Below are 14620 nucleotides of genomic sequence, written 5' to 3' on the forward strand. Positions count from 1 at the left end.
ATTTTGGAACAAGAGGTTTCTTTTATAACCATCATTAAAAGAAAAAACCATTTGCTAATAGCCCATGTTTATTATTCTTTTTTGAGTTTTGTGAAAGATGATGGTCTTGCTACAGATATGTTTTTGCCATAGCAACAGGGACAGACATACACTGGAAAAAAGCAGTGTCAACAACAGACAGTCTTCTTAATGCTGGGCAGATGCTCAGATTTATTGACCGTGGGCAAGTACTAACTTCCCCTTGTCTGCCATGTTATAACGCTATATTCCTAGCACTGCATGTTCTTAGCCTCCATTTCTATGCATGTGTAAAGGCCATCCCATTGCAGTTGCATTTTGTGGGAAGTATGCAAACTGGAAGTAGTGTGACATGGAAATAATTAATAAGGCTTACTATGCATAAAATATGAAATAATGAAATCTCCAAAATCAGTCACTTTGGAATGAAAGTCAGATGTAATAAAACACCATGAAGAAAGGCAAACTATTCCCATGATACAGTATGCCGTTTTTTAAGGAAAAGCACTCTGCAAAAATATTAGAGGAATTCCTGAAAAAAATTTAAAAGGAGCATGAAACAAACACTATAGTGGTTGAAAACATCAGTGTCCTGAGAATGCATCCTCCTACTTTATTCCTGTAGGAAAATTAAGCTTGATTTCTGTGAGGTCTTCAGAAATGTATTCCTCACAGAAAATGAGCCCCTTTATGGTTGTACATGTATTCATTGATAACATAAAATTCTGACTGTTACCAACCTATGTGGAATGACTTGAGCTTTTAACTTTAACTCTTTAAAAATATATATTTAAACTATAAAAGTATTGTTACGGGGGCTTCCCTGGTGGCGCAGTGGTTGAGAATCTGCCTGCCAATGCAGGGGACATGGGTTCGAGCCCTGGTCTGGGAAGATCCCACATGCCGCTGAGCGACTAGGCCCGTGAGCCACAATTGCTGAGCCTGCGCGTCTGGAGCCTGTGCTCTGCAACAAGAGAGGCCACAATAGTGAGAGGCCCGTGCACCGTGATGAAGAGCGGCCCCCACTTGCCGCAACTAGAGAAAGCCTTCGCACAGAAACGAAGACCCAACACAACCATAAATTAAAAAAAAAAAAAAAAAAATATTGTTACTAAAAGTTTAGGAAATAGAGAAATGAAAAGTCATTTGTATTGCCACATCATTAAACTGATGTTAACATTTTCTATGAGTCTCTCTCCTAGTATCTAACTATGTATTAAATAATGGCAGTGGTAATATGCTTATTTTGCTTTCTAATTTAAATAGAATGCCTCTAAGAGTTTTGCTCTGTGAGTATAATGTTAAGTTTTGGTTGAGATAGGTTTTTTTTTTTTTAATATGATAGGGATTTTCCTTTGCTTCTTCCTAAAAGGTTTTAAAATCCTGTATAGGTGTTAGGTTTTATCATTTGATTATAGCATCTAATGACATAAATGCTTGATTCTGCAGGTTTTTCTTGGAAACCAGATTCTATTCCTGTGTATTCAGGTGTCACAGTATGCTGGTGACTCCCAGTGTGCACTGTGTACATATGTTGGGTTTCCCACAGGCATATCAAGCTCAGTGTGCCCATGGCCAACCCCTCCTGCATCTCGCAGTCCTCTCTGCATTCTGGTCTTGTGATTGCATAGCTAGAAACCAGGGGACGGTTTAGATCCCTCACCAGATTATGTCAGTCCTCCTTTTCAAATGGTCTCTCTTCTCCCTCCAAGTTCACTGTTCTAGATCTGGCCTGGGTCATTCAGTGCTGTGTATTACAGCTGGTCTCCTCACTCGTACTGCTTTTTTTCTTTTTGTGTCTGCTAGCTGCTGTTCATAGGCTTCTCATTTCCTATGTGAAATGTTCTTCTGATAAAAACAGGCTTAACTTAAAGTTGTTTATTTAGAGTGCCAGTCAGGATACTGCGATTCAGCAGCTCACAATGGGGAGGAGGAGGGCGCTGCTGGAGCCTGGTACCCTGTGTGCAGGGAGGCATGTAGACCCGGGGTGACTGTCTCTCAGGGGGGGCTGCCACTGGCATCTTGTGTCTTCTGGCTGCCTCTTTGTCGTCTGTATTTGTCCCAAGCATTGTTGGAATGGGCAGAATCCTTTGCTTATCTTGACCATCTGGAAAGCACATAGAACAGCTTGATTGTTAAGCTCCTGGGATGGTCTTCTGGATAGGGCCTTCCTACCTCTCCCCTTAGAGGGATAGCATTGTCAGCCTTGCATCCCCTCTAGCAGAGTCATGCTGCTAGAGGTCCTAAGTAAATGTCAGAAAGGATTTGAGGTCCCAGTTGTATATATCTTGTGTCAGACTGAGGTAGAGAAGGACAGGAAATAGTACTGGAAAGACAAAGCCAACAAACTGGCCTTTGTGAAGCAGTGAGAGGCATCGTTGCAGATGCTTGAAAAAGCAGGCTGGAAAATGTGCTGATGCTAAGAACCCTGATATTTGTGTACATGGACATAATCTTACTTGGCTTCACAATAACCCTGTGAACTGAGTAGAGATTATTACCTTTCTGTTTTACAGATGAAGAAACAGAGCCTTTGAAATTCATCAGTTTGCCCAGCATCACGTAGTTAGTATTTAATAGAGTCATGACTTGAACTTAGGTTTCTGATTGCCAATTTTATATACTTCACGTTACCTTTCTTAAAACCAGAAGAATGATAGGCTAACAATGGCCATCTCCATGTCATCAGATAAATTACATTAGGGATAGCACAAAGGAAAAATAAAAATTTATCTATCTTAATCCATATTAATTATTTTCATATTTTAAAAACAGCTTTATTGAGATATAATTCACATCCATTACAATCCACTTATTAAAGGGTACAATTCTATGGCTTTTAGTATACTTAAGAGTTATGTAGCCATCACCATAATAAATTTTAGAATATATTCATTGCCCTAAAAAGAAACCCTTCTAGCCATCACTGCCCCCCTCCCCCCAATCCCCACCCCAGCCCTTGGCAATCACTAATCAACTTTTTGTCTCTATAGATTTACCTACTCTGGACATTTCACACAAAATCATACAATATGTGATCCTTCTTTCATTTTCTGTTTTCAAGTTTTATCCATGTTGTAGCATGTACCCGTATTTCATTTCTTTTCAGCAAAGTTTCTGCTGAAAAATCAGCTGATAGTCTTATGAGGGTTCCCTTGTACATAACTAGTTATTTTTCTCTTGCTGCTTTTAAGATTCTCTCTTTAACTTTCGACATTTTAATTATAATCTGTCTTGGTGTGGATCTCTTGGGTTCATTTTGTTTGGGACACTCTTTGCTTCTTGGACCTGAATGTCTGTTTCCTTCCCCAGGTTAGGGAAGTTTTTAGTCATTATTTCCTCAAATCTGTTTTCTGTCCCTTTTCCTCTGGGACCCATATAATGCGGATGTTAGAGCATTTGCTGTTGTCCTACGGGTCCCTTAAACTATCCTCATTTTTAAAAAAAATTAATTAATTAATTAATTTATGGCTGTGTTGGGTCTTCGTTTCTGTGTGAGGGCTTTCTCTAGTTGTGGCAAGCGGGGGCCACTCTTCATCGCGGTGCGCGGGCCTCTCACTATCGCGACCTCTCTTGTTGCGGAGCACAGGCTCCAGACACGCAGGCTCAGTAATTGTGGCTCACGGGCCCTGCTGTTCTGCGGCATGTGCGATCTTCCCAGACCAGGGCTCGAACCCGTGTCCCCTGCATTGGCAGGCAGATTCTCAACCACTGCGCCACCAGGCAAGCCCTATCCTCATTTTTAAAAATTCTTTTTTTCTTTTTGCAGTTCTGTTTGGAGATTTCCACTATCCTGTCTTCCAGGTCACTCATCTGTTCTTCTGTATCACTTAGTCTGCTGTTGATTCCCACTAGTGTGTTTTTCAGTTCAGTTGTTGTATTCTTCACCTCTGTGAGTCCTGTTTGGAACTTTCTTATATTTTCTGTCTCTTTGTGGAATTTCTCACTGTCTTCCTCCCTTGTTCTCCCAAGTTCAGTGAGCATTTTATGACCATTACTTTGAACTCTTTATCAAGTAAATGACTTATCTCCATTTCATTAAGGTTTTTTTTCTGGGGTTTTATCTCGTTCCTTCATTTAGAATGTGTTCCTCCATTTCCTCGTTTTGCTTGACTGTCTGTGTTTCTGTGTATCATGTGAAGCAGCTATCTTACCCTGTCTTGAAGGGATGGCTCTATGTGGGAAGTGAACCTTATTGTTTAACCTTGCCCTAGTTCTTCGTTGTCTCTTGAACTCTCTTTCCACTTGGGTCTGTCTATGGGGTCCAGAAACACAGTCCTCCTGTCAGCCTGGGCCTGGCGCTCAATGGATGTCCCCTGTGCAGGCTGTGAATGCCTGTTGGCTTTGGTGGGGTTGTGCGAGTGGAATAGAGGTGTGTGGCTGCTCAAGAGCTGCGTCTCTTGGTGCTGTGGCTTGAGCAGGGATGTTCACACACTGCTTTTAGCAGGTTAGAATGAGAGGGCAAAAATGGTGCCTGCCAGTGCCAGCAAGGTAGAGGGAGCCTGTAAAAATGCCATCTGTCAGCATTCCATCCCTGGAGAGTCCCAGCAGACTTCTGCCCCTTTGGCAGATGCTGTAAGATTACTAAGTGAATTTCCCTCACAGATGGTCTAAGCTCTTTACAAACTGCTGCTCTTTGCGCTGGGTCCTGGGGCAAGTGGTTCTTTACACAAGCTATTTAAGAGCAGAGTTTTCATTCCCTGCCATCCTGAGTTACTCCTGAACATAAGCGCTGTTGGTTTTCAAAGCCAGACATTTTGGGGGCTCTTCTTTCTGTTGCAAGACCCAAAGGTTGTGGTGCCTGGTGTGGGTATAAACCCCTTACTCCTTGGAAAGAAGCTCCATTTATTTGTTTGTTTGCCTATTGCTTGATTTGTTGATTGATTTTATTAAGATTTCTCTTGATTGTGGGTCACCATATTGGGAGTGGGGTTTTTGGTGAGAGCATGCCTTTCCTACCTGTCTCGATGAGCCCCTTGTATCCTTTATTGTGGAGCAGGTGTTCTGGCAGTTCTCAGGTTCTTTTCAGAAGGATTTGTTCCTTGTGTAACTGTATATTTGTTGTGTCTGTGGGAGGAGGTGAGTTTAGGATCTTCCTATGCCACCATCTTGAACCCAGTTTTCTTACCATTCCTTTGTAGTAAGTTTTTAAATCAGGAAGTGTGAGTTCTCCAACTTTGTTCTTTTTCAAGATTGTTTTGGGTGTTCTGGGTCCACATGAATTTTAGGATCAGCTTCTCCAATTTCTGCAAAGAAGTCAGAAGGTTTTTGATAGGGATTGCTTTATCTGTAGATCAATTTTGGGAGAATTGCCATCTTAACAATAGTAAGGCTTCTGATACATGAACATGTTATATTCATTTCCATACTCTTAAACAACCAGTTTTGTCAATCCAGTTCTTCTAGATATGGATGTTCATATTAAGTGTGTTGTATTTTGCAAAGTAGCATTAGTGGAATTGAAGTCCTCCTGCCTGGATTGTCAGGCATAGTGCAGAGGTTTAACTATTGCTCTTAATTAAACATGACTTGAATTGATAGAAAGCGATACTTGGAAATTATGTGAAGAAACTAGTATGAGTAATACCTGCTTTATGATTTTCATATGAACCTTTACATACAAAGTGGTATGGTTTGTTTTGTAGTTTGGTTTTTTAAATTATCATTTTTATCCTAAATATGTCTGACATAGGAGAGGGATTGCTTCAGGCAAACTTTCAGGTCTAGTACCTAGAGATAGGGGTACATATCCGAAGAGTAGCTTACATGGCTGTAATGAGGGAGGTCCTTCAAAACTTTGCGATAAAATTTAAAACCCTCTCACATTTGTGTTTCTATGGCATAAATAGTCTTCTCCAGGCTTGTCATGGTCAAGTACCAGTGATGTAATAATGATGATTATACCAGAAGCACCAAAGGCAGCTATTGGCATGCTATGTGGTGGGGCTCTAAGCATGGTTAGTTTGACTAAGTATTCTAAGAGGCCACATAGAGTTTGTCATCTCTGACAGAGGACTTTAATGCATTAGTGATGAAAAACGGCTCACTACTGACTCTTGTGATCTTCCAGAGAGTGTAAGACAACGCAGCAGTGAGTGCCTCTTGTCTTATGTAATGTAAACACATATATTCAGACCATTTGTTTGGGTACAGTGTTCCATCTGGTGTCAGCCTCATCAAAGGCTTGAAATAGAGTAGGTGATATGTAATATCTAGACATTAACATTTTATTTATTATTGGATATAATATCTAGATACTAATATTACCTACTCTTGTTTTCCTGTTTTATTGCTTATGAGTGATCATCCAACTATTATAAAACTAGACTTTTTAAAAACAGGATATTCTTTTAGCTTATTTTCTCCTGTGTGTTGATCCTTTCCGGTTTCTTGTTCCTTCCTGTTGCTTGTTGATCAGAGTCCTGTGGAAGAAGTTGCTTTTGTGAGTCCTGTTGCTCTTCGGTGTGGTTAGTAACACTGTCAGAGGTGGGATCAGCCACACAAACACCTATCTTTGGTCCAGAGCACAGGTAGGGGAGAGGTGGAACAAATGGCTGCTCGACAGATGTGTACTTAGGGTTGTCAGGCCCTATTGTTCACCCTCCTTGTCTACTGCCCCACCTCCAATACATGCTTAATAAACGAAAATCCCCAAATTAGAGATTCATTCTTTTGGATTAAGGCTTCCATCCTTTGTTAATTGTTAAAATTCAAACAGAGTGAAATGTTACCTTGTTAAACATTATGGATAGTTTGGGTAATTTATATTTAATTGGTTGTATACAGAGTTTGATAGATCTCAGTGGGGGCAGAGAGATAGAGAACACACAATTCAATTACTAGGTACTTTGGAGGAATGTAGGAGAAAACCAGAAAAAAAGTAAGGGCTGCCTGGAATCATGAATATAGCTTATTCGGACACTATTATTTTACCTAAGGCAGCCTTTTATGGTCCCAGGAATGTCTGTGATGACCCTCATCTTCCCTGGAATATTCTTAGAGCAGGATTAGGAAACTCCAGGCCCGTGGGCCAAATCTAGTCTGCCACCTGTTTTTGTAAGTAAAGTTTTATTGGAACATAACCATTCTTATTCGTTTACAAACTCATTGTGCCTACTTTCTTGTTACATTGGCAAAATTGAGTAGTTGAAACAAATATGGCCCACAATGTATAAAATATTTACTTCTGGCTCTTTACGGGAAAAGTTTGCCAATAAACTGGTCTAGAGAGTCTAGGCTTTTAGAAGGTTAAGCATGGATCATAGATATCTTAAACTTATTTCAGACTTCTTTAACTTTTAATATTACCATTATATGGACTCAAGAGCAGTGATCTTAAGGAAGCATCACTACTTATATCAGGATGAATGCTTGTTCAAAAAAAAATGTGTAACTTCAAAAATATTCTTAAAATAAAGGATAACACTGCTATGTTTAAAACCTAAGTAGCCATTGGAAAATTAATATCTGATTATGCATGTACCTGTTACACCAGCCTCTTTCAGGTGCTCCCATGTACCTGTTACACCAGCCTCTTTCAGGTGCTCCCATCTTATTACATGAGAAAAAATGTTACAGTTCTCGCCATAGGCATTCATCTTCTATCATTTTTGAAGACGAAGTATTTATGTTAGACATTGTAACTTATTTAACTAAATATGAATATAAATATAAAATGCTAATCTCACTGTTGGAAATTTTTAAAGTGTTCTAGCTCAGTTATGTCTTGTCTTCCTTTCTCTCTCTCAGCTTGAAGTCCATGGCCCAAAATGACTCTACCACTGGAGACTTTCTTCCGTAAAGAGGAAGACCACACAGGAGGCTGGGATGAGCATGCCACTGCATCAGATCTCTGCCATTCCATCCCAGGATGCCACCTCTGCTAGAGTCTACAGAAGTAAAACCAAAGAAAAGGAGAGGGAAGAGCAGGTACTGGGGGAATACCCTTCTTAGTTTCATTATTTTTGTTCTTTTCATTAAATACAGTCTAGAATAAGCTCTGACGATCAAGTTTTCTCTAATAATAAATTTAAAAAGCACATGGTGTGAACAGTTTTGCTCAGAAGAAGTTGTCTTTTTGTAGGTTTCTAGGTTTTCAGATTTTGCAATCAACTTATTCTGCCATGATTATATCATGACTTATTTATCTTCATTGGTTAAATATTTCTGCTAAATCACTGAGAAAAAGTTCTTTGGATTCTCAGAATATGATGCAAAGGATGAATTTATTTGAGCAAAAACATATGCCTGCTGCAAGGGTGTCATAGTTAACATCAGAGTCTACCTCTGCTCTCATATGGCTTTTGATTGGGCCTGACAATTAAATATGCATTAGAATCTAATAAGGTCAGTGGTGGAGGAAGTTCAGGACCACCTAATCCCAGCCCAAGGGACCAGGAATGGCTTCCTTGAAAAAATGACATGTACATGGAGACCCCGAACCTGGAGTTAGCTAGGAGAAAGAGTGTTCCTGGGACATGCTGAAAGGCCAAAGGTTAGAGCAAGGTGGATCTGAAGATATTAAAATAGAATAACTGGAATATAAAGGTTGAATGGGTAGTGGCAAGATAGGAGGTTGGAAAAGTTATAGAAGTTACCTAAAGGAGTTTCGATTACTTTGCAAAAGAATGAATGATCAGATTTGTGTTTTTAAATCTTTCATCCAGCCTGCAATTTGGAGGATGAATTGAATGGGTGGCAGGGAGACCAGTCAGAGAATTATTTAATAGCCTACTTAGGTCAGGTTTGACAAACTTTTTCTGTAAAAGGCCAGATAATGAATATTTTAGACATTGTGGGTCAGACAGTCACATCTCTTCAACTCTGCCATTGTAGCATGAAAATGGTCAAAGACAATATATAAATGAATGGACATGACTGTGTTCCAATAAAACTTTATTTACAAAAACAGGAGACAAGTCAGATTTTGCCTGTAGGCTGTAGTTTGCTGATATCTGGCCTAGGGAAAAGTTGATGGTGACTTTGTCTAGGATAGGCGTAGTGGGGATAGAGATTTACATTATTAATCCAGTGGGCTTGATGATTGAATGTGGGGAGGGACAGGGAGGAATCAGAGATGACCCCTGCTGTCTTCTTGCCTTTACAGTGTGCTTTACAAACATTTGCTCCTTAGTTCTTAGAGCATTCCTATTTTATAGTTAAACTTAATCTTTGCCCAAGACTCTAAAGAATCCTTGTTAAATCAAGAATTGATGTCTTGTGTGAAGTTGAATCATTATAGTTGATGGAACACCATTCTTTCCATTATTACGTATAGAATAAAGAAAGAATCTATCGTATTTCTTAAAGTACATGGACTATAGAAAATGAAAAGGTGCCAGGTAAATTGAAAAGGTCTCTGTAGTCTTAGTTTGTGGGGTTTTTTTTCATTGCTTGTGTTGTCAGTCTGCACCCTTTCCATTTTGCTGAACTCTTAGAAGTGTGGCCAGCATTGTCCGACTAGGGGTAGTGGTGGGGTAGATGGTTTCAGAATGTCATATTTTCAGTATTTTAGTTTTTTTACAACATGCTGGGGACGGGAAAATATCCCTAAATATCTTTCCCATGTTCTATCAATTTTCATTTGTTAGTCTTCATTTAAGGTTCGGTTAAATTAATAGTCTTTTCTTATAATCCTTCTTAGCCCAAATGGATTCTTAAATACCATTAAGTAGAACATTTCCTAGGTCTAGGGTGCTTGCCTGTATTAAGTTGAGGCTGTTAGTTCCTTATTCATTGCAGTGTCGAGTTTGGGTATCAGATGGCGGGATTTCTTGGTATATATATGAGGAAGCTATACATATTTGTTTGGAATAGATAAAGGAAGATGTCCAACATTTTAACGAGGAAGAGAGATCTCTTTTGTATAAAACCCTCTTACAGATTTGTTGTAGGTGGGTATTCAGTAAATACTTACTGAATGATATGATCTATTTGATGCCATTTTTAAGGTTTAAATAAGTAGCATTAACCAGCTGTTTCATGGAATTGGGATTTTGATTGGTATTGGGAAGAAGAACCATCCTGCCCCACCTTCATATGGGGAATAGTTTGAATACATGATGGCAAGTGTGACAGTTCTGGGAATCATGGTGCCAAGGTGAGGTGGCAGGTAGTGGAAGAGCCACTGAGACAGGAGCTTGAAGAGCCCCAGAAGAGCTTTGGCAGCAGCTGGCACAGCCTCTGAAAAATGATTGTTGTAGGTTTCTAGAGTCTGAAATGTGGTATCAGGATGGGCTTGGAAGGTAAATTTTTGTCCAGTGAAGCCTTTTTTCCTTTATCCAGTTTCCCAGGTGCAGTGAGTTCAAAACAAAATCCTTTGGTACAATTTCTGATCCTCTTGTGCTTGGGAGAGGAGGAGAGGAGGGAAAGAGAAGCTATGCAAAGGCACCCCTTCCTTCCATCCCGTCATCCACTGTTCTCAGAACCTGAAAGCTGGCAACCTGAGACAGTCCATTACATCAATAACAATTTTATTCCTTCTGAATCTTGTGAGAAGAGAGGAACATCGCAGTTTACACAGAATCAAATAATGTAACTGTTAACGTGGACACAGTTTTAACCTACATTTATCAGATGTGAGATTCTCTCTGTAGCACCCATTGCCCGAGCCCGTATCTACAATTCTAAGAGTTAATGACTTTTACACAGTAGTCAGTACACTTGATGAATAAATGAATGAGTTCAGTTTTAATGATATGGGGACTACTGTGGAGGTAAGAGGAATGTTTTGCAATCCATAAAAGGATTTCTTCTGCTGTTACTTATGAACTGGGTAAATGTTTCTTGAATATTTTTTTTCTTCGCGTTTTATAAGTATTGCTTCATTGCCATTATACTCTGGTCTGCATTTAGAAACCTGATGTTGTAGTTGTTTGCATTCTTTCAAAAGAAACATATTTTTTATAGCTTTTTGCAGAATACTTTCTTCTTATAGTGTGAGGAGTTATTTGGTTAAGTCTTGCTGTCCTTGATGGCTTTCTTTGGTTCTTGTGGGGGATTTTTGAGCCTTTAAATCTTCTTTCAATTCTGAAACCTTTTCTTCTGCCTTTAATCATGAACTCTAAACTCTGATTCTCTCAAGGATTGCTGCTAGAGGTTAAATTTCCATATTCTCTTGGCTATTGTGTATTCTCAGATTCATTCCCCTTAGTTCTGTACTGTGGTCCTTTGGAATTGACCTTTTCCAAATTGCCCTATTTTGCTGACTCAGCACTGCAGATTTTTGCTTCTTTCTCTGTCCAAGAAGGTTCTTAATTGATCTGTTGCCATCTGATTGCATTTGATTAATTTCTTATCTGGAGTTATCCTGTTTTGTGGTTTGATACATCTCTACGTTTTTCGAGATTTTTTTTTATTATGTTTTGGTTTGTTTTTAAATAGCTTTATTAATGAATAATTGACATACGGTAAACAATACATATGTAAAGTATACAGTTGGATAAGTTGTGAAATATATATACACATGAAACTCTCCACAAGCAAGATTGTGAACATATCCATCACTCCCAAAAGTTTCCTCATGTCCCTTGTAATCCCTCCCTCCCACCCCTTTCCAAATTCCTCAAGGAATCATTGCTCTGTTTTCTTTCACTATAGATTGGTTTGCATTTTCTAGAGTTTTATAAAGATGGATGTACATATATTAAGTACTCTTTTTTGTCTAGCTTTTTTCATAGCTTAGTTCTTTTGCAATTCATCCACGTTGTGTGTATCAATAGTTTGTTCCTTTTCTCGCTGAGTAGTACCCATTGTACGGACCTACGCAATTTGCTTATCCATTCTCCTGTTAATGGACATTTGGATTGTTTACAGTTTTTGGCTGTTACAGATAAGGTTCCTTGTATGTCACATTCATACAAGCCCTTGTATGGACATATATTTCCTTTCCCTTGGGTAAATACCTATAAGTGGGACTATATGTATGTTCAGCTTTTTAAGATAGAAACTGCCAAACTGTTTTCCAAAGTGATACTGTTTTACATTCCTACCAGGAGTATGAGAATTCCAATTCTTCTATATCTCCACCAACCCTTGGTATGGGCAGTCTTTTTTTTTTTTTAATACTTTTTTTGTTTAATTAATTAATTAATTAATTTATGCCTGTGTTTGGGTCTTCGTTTCTGTGCACGGGCTTTCTCTAGTTGCGGCAAGCGGAGGCCGCTCTTCATCGCGGTGCGCGGGTCTCCCACTATCGCGGCCTCTCTTGTTGCAGAGCACAGGCTCCAGACGCGCAGGCTCAGTAATTGTGGCTCACGGGCCCAGTTGCTCCGCGGCATGTGGGATCTTCCCAGACCAGGGCTCGAACCCGTGTCCCCTGCATTGGCAGGCAGACTCAACCACTGCGCCACCAGGGAAGCCCTGGGCAGTCTTTTTAATTTTAGCCATCTAATAGGTTATACTAGTATCTCATTGTGGTTTTAATTTGCATTTCCCTCATGAGTAATGACATTGAGCATCTTTTCATGTGCTTATTTATCATCTATATGTCTTTTTTGTGTGTTGGACCGTCTGTTCAAATCTTTTGTCCATTTAAAAAAAAACACCAATTTGTTTTATTATTGTTGAGTTTTGAGCATTCCCTGTATAGTCTAGACACAAGTCCTTTATCAGATATATGCTTTACAAGTGTTTACTCCAAAGGTTTGGATTGTCTTTTCATGCTCCTGCTGGTGTCTTTTAAAGATGAAAAGTTTTTAATTTTGAAGTCAAATTTATCCATTTTTTTTCTTGTATGCATTGTACTTTTGGCATTCTGTTAAGAAATCTTGGCCTAACCCAAGGTTGCAAATAATATCTTCTATGTTTTTTTTCTAGAAGTTTTATAATCTTGGTTTTACATGAACATCTATCATCTATTTTGAATTAATTTTTATAGATTGTGTGAAATACATATCCAGTGTCATTTTTTGTTATATGAATATCCAGTTGTGCCAGTAACATTTGTTAAATAGATTGTCTTTACTGCATTACCTTAAATCTGTTGCTCATATAGGTGTGTGCTTAGTTTTGGAGTCTGTCTTCTGTTCCATTGATCGACTTGCCCATCTTTACATTAATACCCCACTGTCATGTACATTCTAGCTTTATAATGAGCCTTGAAAATCAGACTTCGGCAAACTTGTTTTGCCTATTTTAGGTTTTTTGCATGTCCACATGAATTTAAGAATCAGATTGTCAATTTAAAAAAAAAATGTCTACTGGGATTTTTGTTCAGATTGTTGAATCTGTAGTTCAGTTTGGGGGAGAACTGACATTTTAACAGTATTGAATCTTGACCCATGAACAAGGTATGTCTCCTCTTTAAGTCTTATTTAATTTCTCTCAACAGTGTTTTATAGATTTTAGTGTATAGGTCTTTACACACCTTTTGTCTGATTTATCCCTAAGTACTTTTTATTTTTGATGCTGTTGTAAATGATATTGTTTTTAAATTTTAATTTCCTCTTGTTCATTGCTAGTACAGAGAAATAAAATTGATTTTTATGTATTGATCTTGTATCTTGCAATTTTGCCAAAGTCACTAGTAGCTTTTTTGTAGAGTCCATTGAATTTTCTGCATAGGCAGTCATGTCATCTGTAAATGAAGATAGTTTTATGCTGCCCTTTTCTATTTGGATGCCTCCCTCCCTCTTTCTTGCTCTAGTGAAAACCTCCAGTACTATACTGAATAGAAGTGGTGAGAGCAGACATCCTTGTGTTTGTGACCTTAGGGGGAAAGCATTCATTCTTTCAACACTAAGTATGATATTAGCTCTATGTGTTTTGTAGATACTCTTCAACATGTTGAGGAGGTTCCCTTCTGTTTCTAGTTTGCTGAGAGTTTTGTTCAGTTTTGATACTGGTAACTTGCGTCTTCACTATTTTTTTCCTGATCTAGCCAGATGTTTATCAATTTTATTGATCTTCTCAAAGAATTCTTTTGGTTTCATAGATTTTCTCTATTGTCATTCTGTTTTCTATTTGTTTCATTTCTGCTCTGATATTTCCTTTCCTCTGCTTCCTTTGAGTTTAATTTGCTCCTCTTTTTCTAGCTTTTTAAGGTAGAAATCAAGGTTATTTATTTATCTTTCTTATTTTCTATCACAGGATTTAGTGATTATAAATTTCCCAAGTTCTGCTTTCATGGCATTCCACAAATTCTGCTGTGTTGAGTTTCATTTTCATTCAGTTCAAAATACTTTCTAATCTCCCTTTTCATTTCTTCTTAGATCCATGGGTTATTTTTAAGTGTGTTATTTAATTTCCAAAATTTCTGGACTTTCCAGAGATCTTACTTTTATTTATTTCTAATTTAATTCCATTTTGGTCTGAAAACATATTTTGAATAACTTAAATCCTTTTAAATTTACCAAGACTTGTTTCATGGTCCAGAATATGGTCTCTTTTGGTAAATGTTTTGTGTACACTTCAGAAGAATGTGTATTCCACTGTTGTTGGATGGAGTGTTCTATAAATGTCAGTCACATCAAGTTGATTGACAATGGTTTTCAAGTCTGCTAAACCCTCACAGTCTAGTTGTTCTGTTATTAGAAAGCGTGGTAATTAAATTGCTGACTATAATTGTGGATTTGTCTATTTCTCCTTGGAGTTATACCAATTT

The 14620-nt window shown here is 38.4% G+C and overlaps 1 protein-coding gene and 1 long non-coding RNA gene across 10 annotated transcripts in view; one reads left to right on the plus strand and one right to left on the minus strand.

Annotated features, from left to right (window-relative positions):
• The window catches only part of MARCHF8 (membrane associated ring-CH-type finger 8), a 112568-nt gene that overhangs the window by 42637 nt on the left and 55311 nt on the right, over window positions 1-14620 (plus strand). For all 9 annotated transcript variants that reach the window (XR_014230939.1, XM_082339501.1, XM_082339499.1 and 6 more), the window contains one exon: window positions 7768-7947. Coding sequence is in view for 8 of the 9 variants with exons in the window: in XM_082339501.1 (XP_082195627.1) it covers window positions 7846-7947 (102 nt within the window). In the remaining variant the exon portion in view is untranslated. The remainder of the gene's footprint in view (window positions 1-7767; window positions 7948-14620) is intronic.
• LOC309604726 lies at window positions 3454-7761 on the minus strand. Its single transcript, XR_014231022.1, has 2 exons — window positions 7538-7761; window positions 3454-7501 (listed from the first exon to the last, which is right to left on the minus strand). It is a non-coding gene; the product is annotated as an uncharacterized lncRNA (long non-coding RNA).

Source organism: Balaenoptera borealis, assembly GCF_965194805.1.
Source record: "Balaenoptera borealis genome assembly, chromosome: 10".
Taxonomy (NCBI): domain Eukaryota; kingdom Metazoa; phylum Chordata; class Mammalia; order Artiodactyla; family Balaenopteridae; genus Balaenoptera; species Balaenoptera borealis.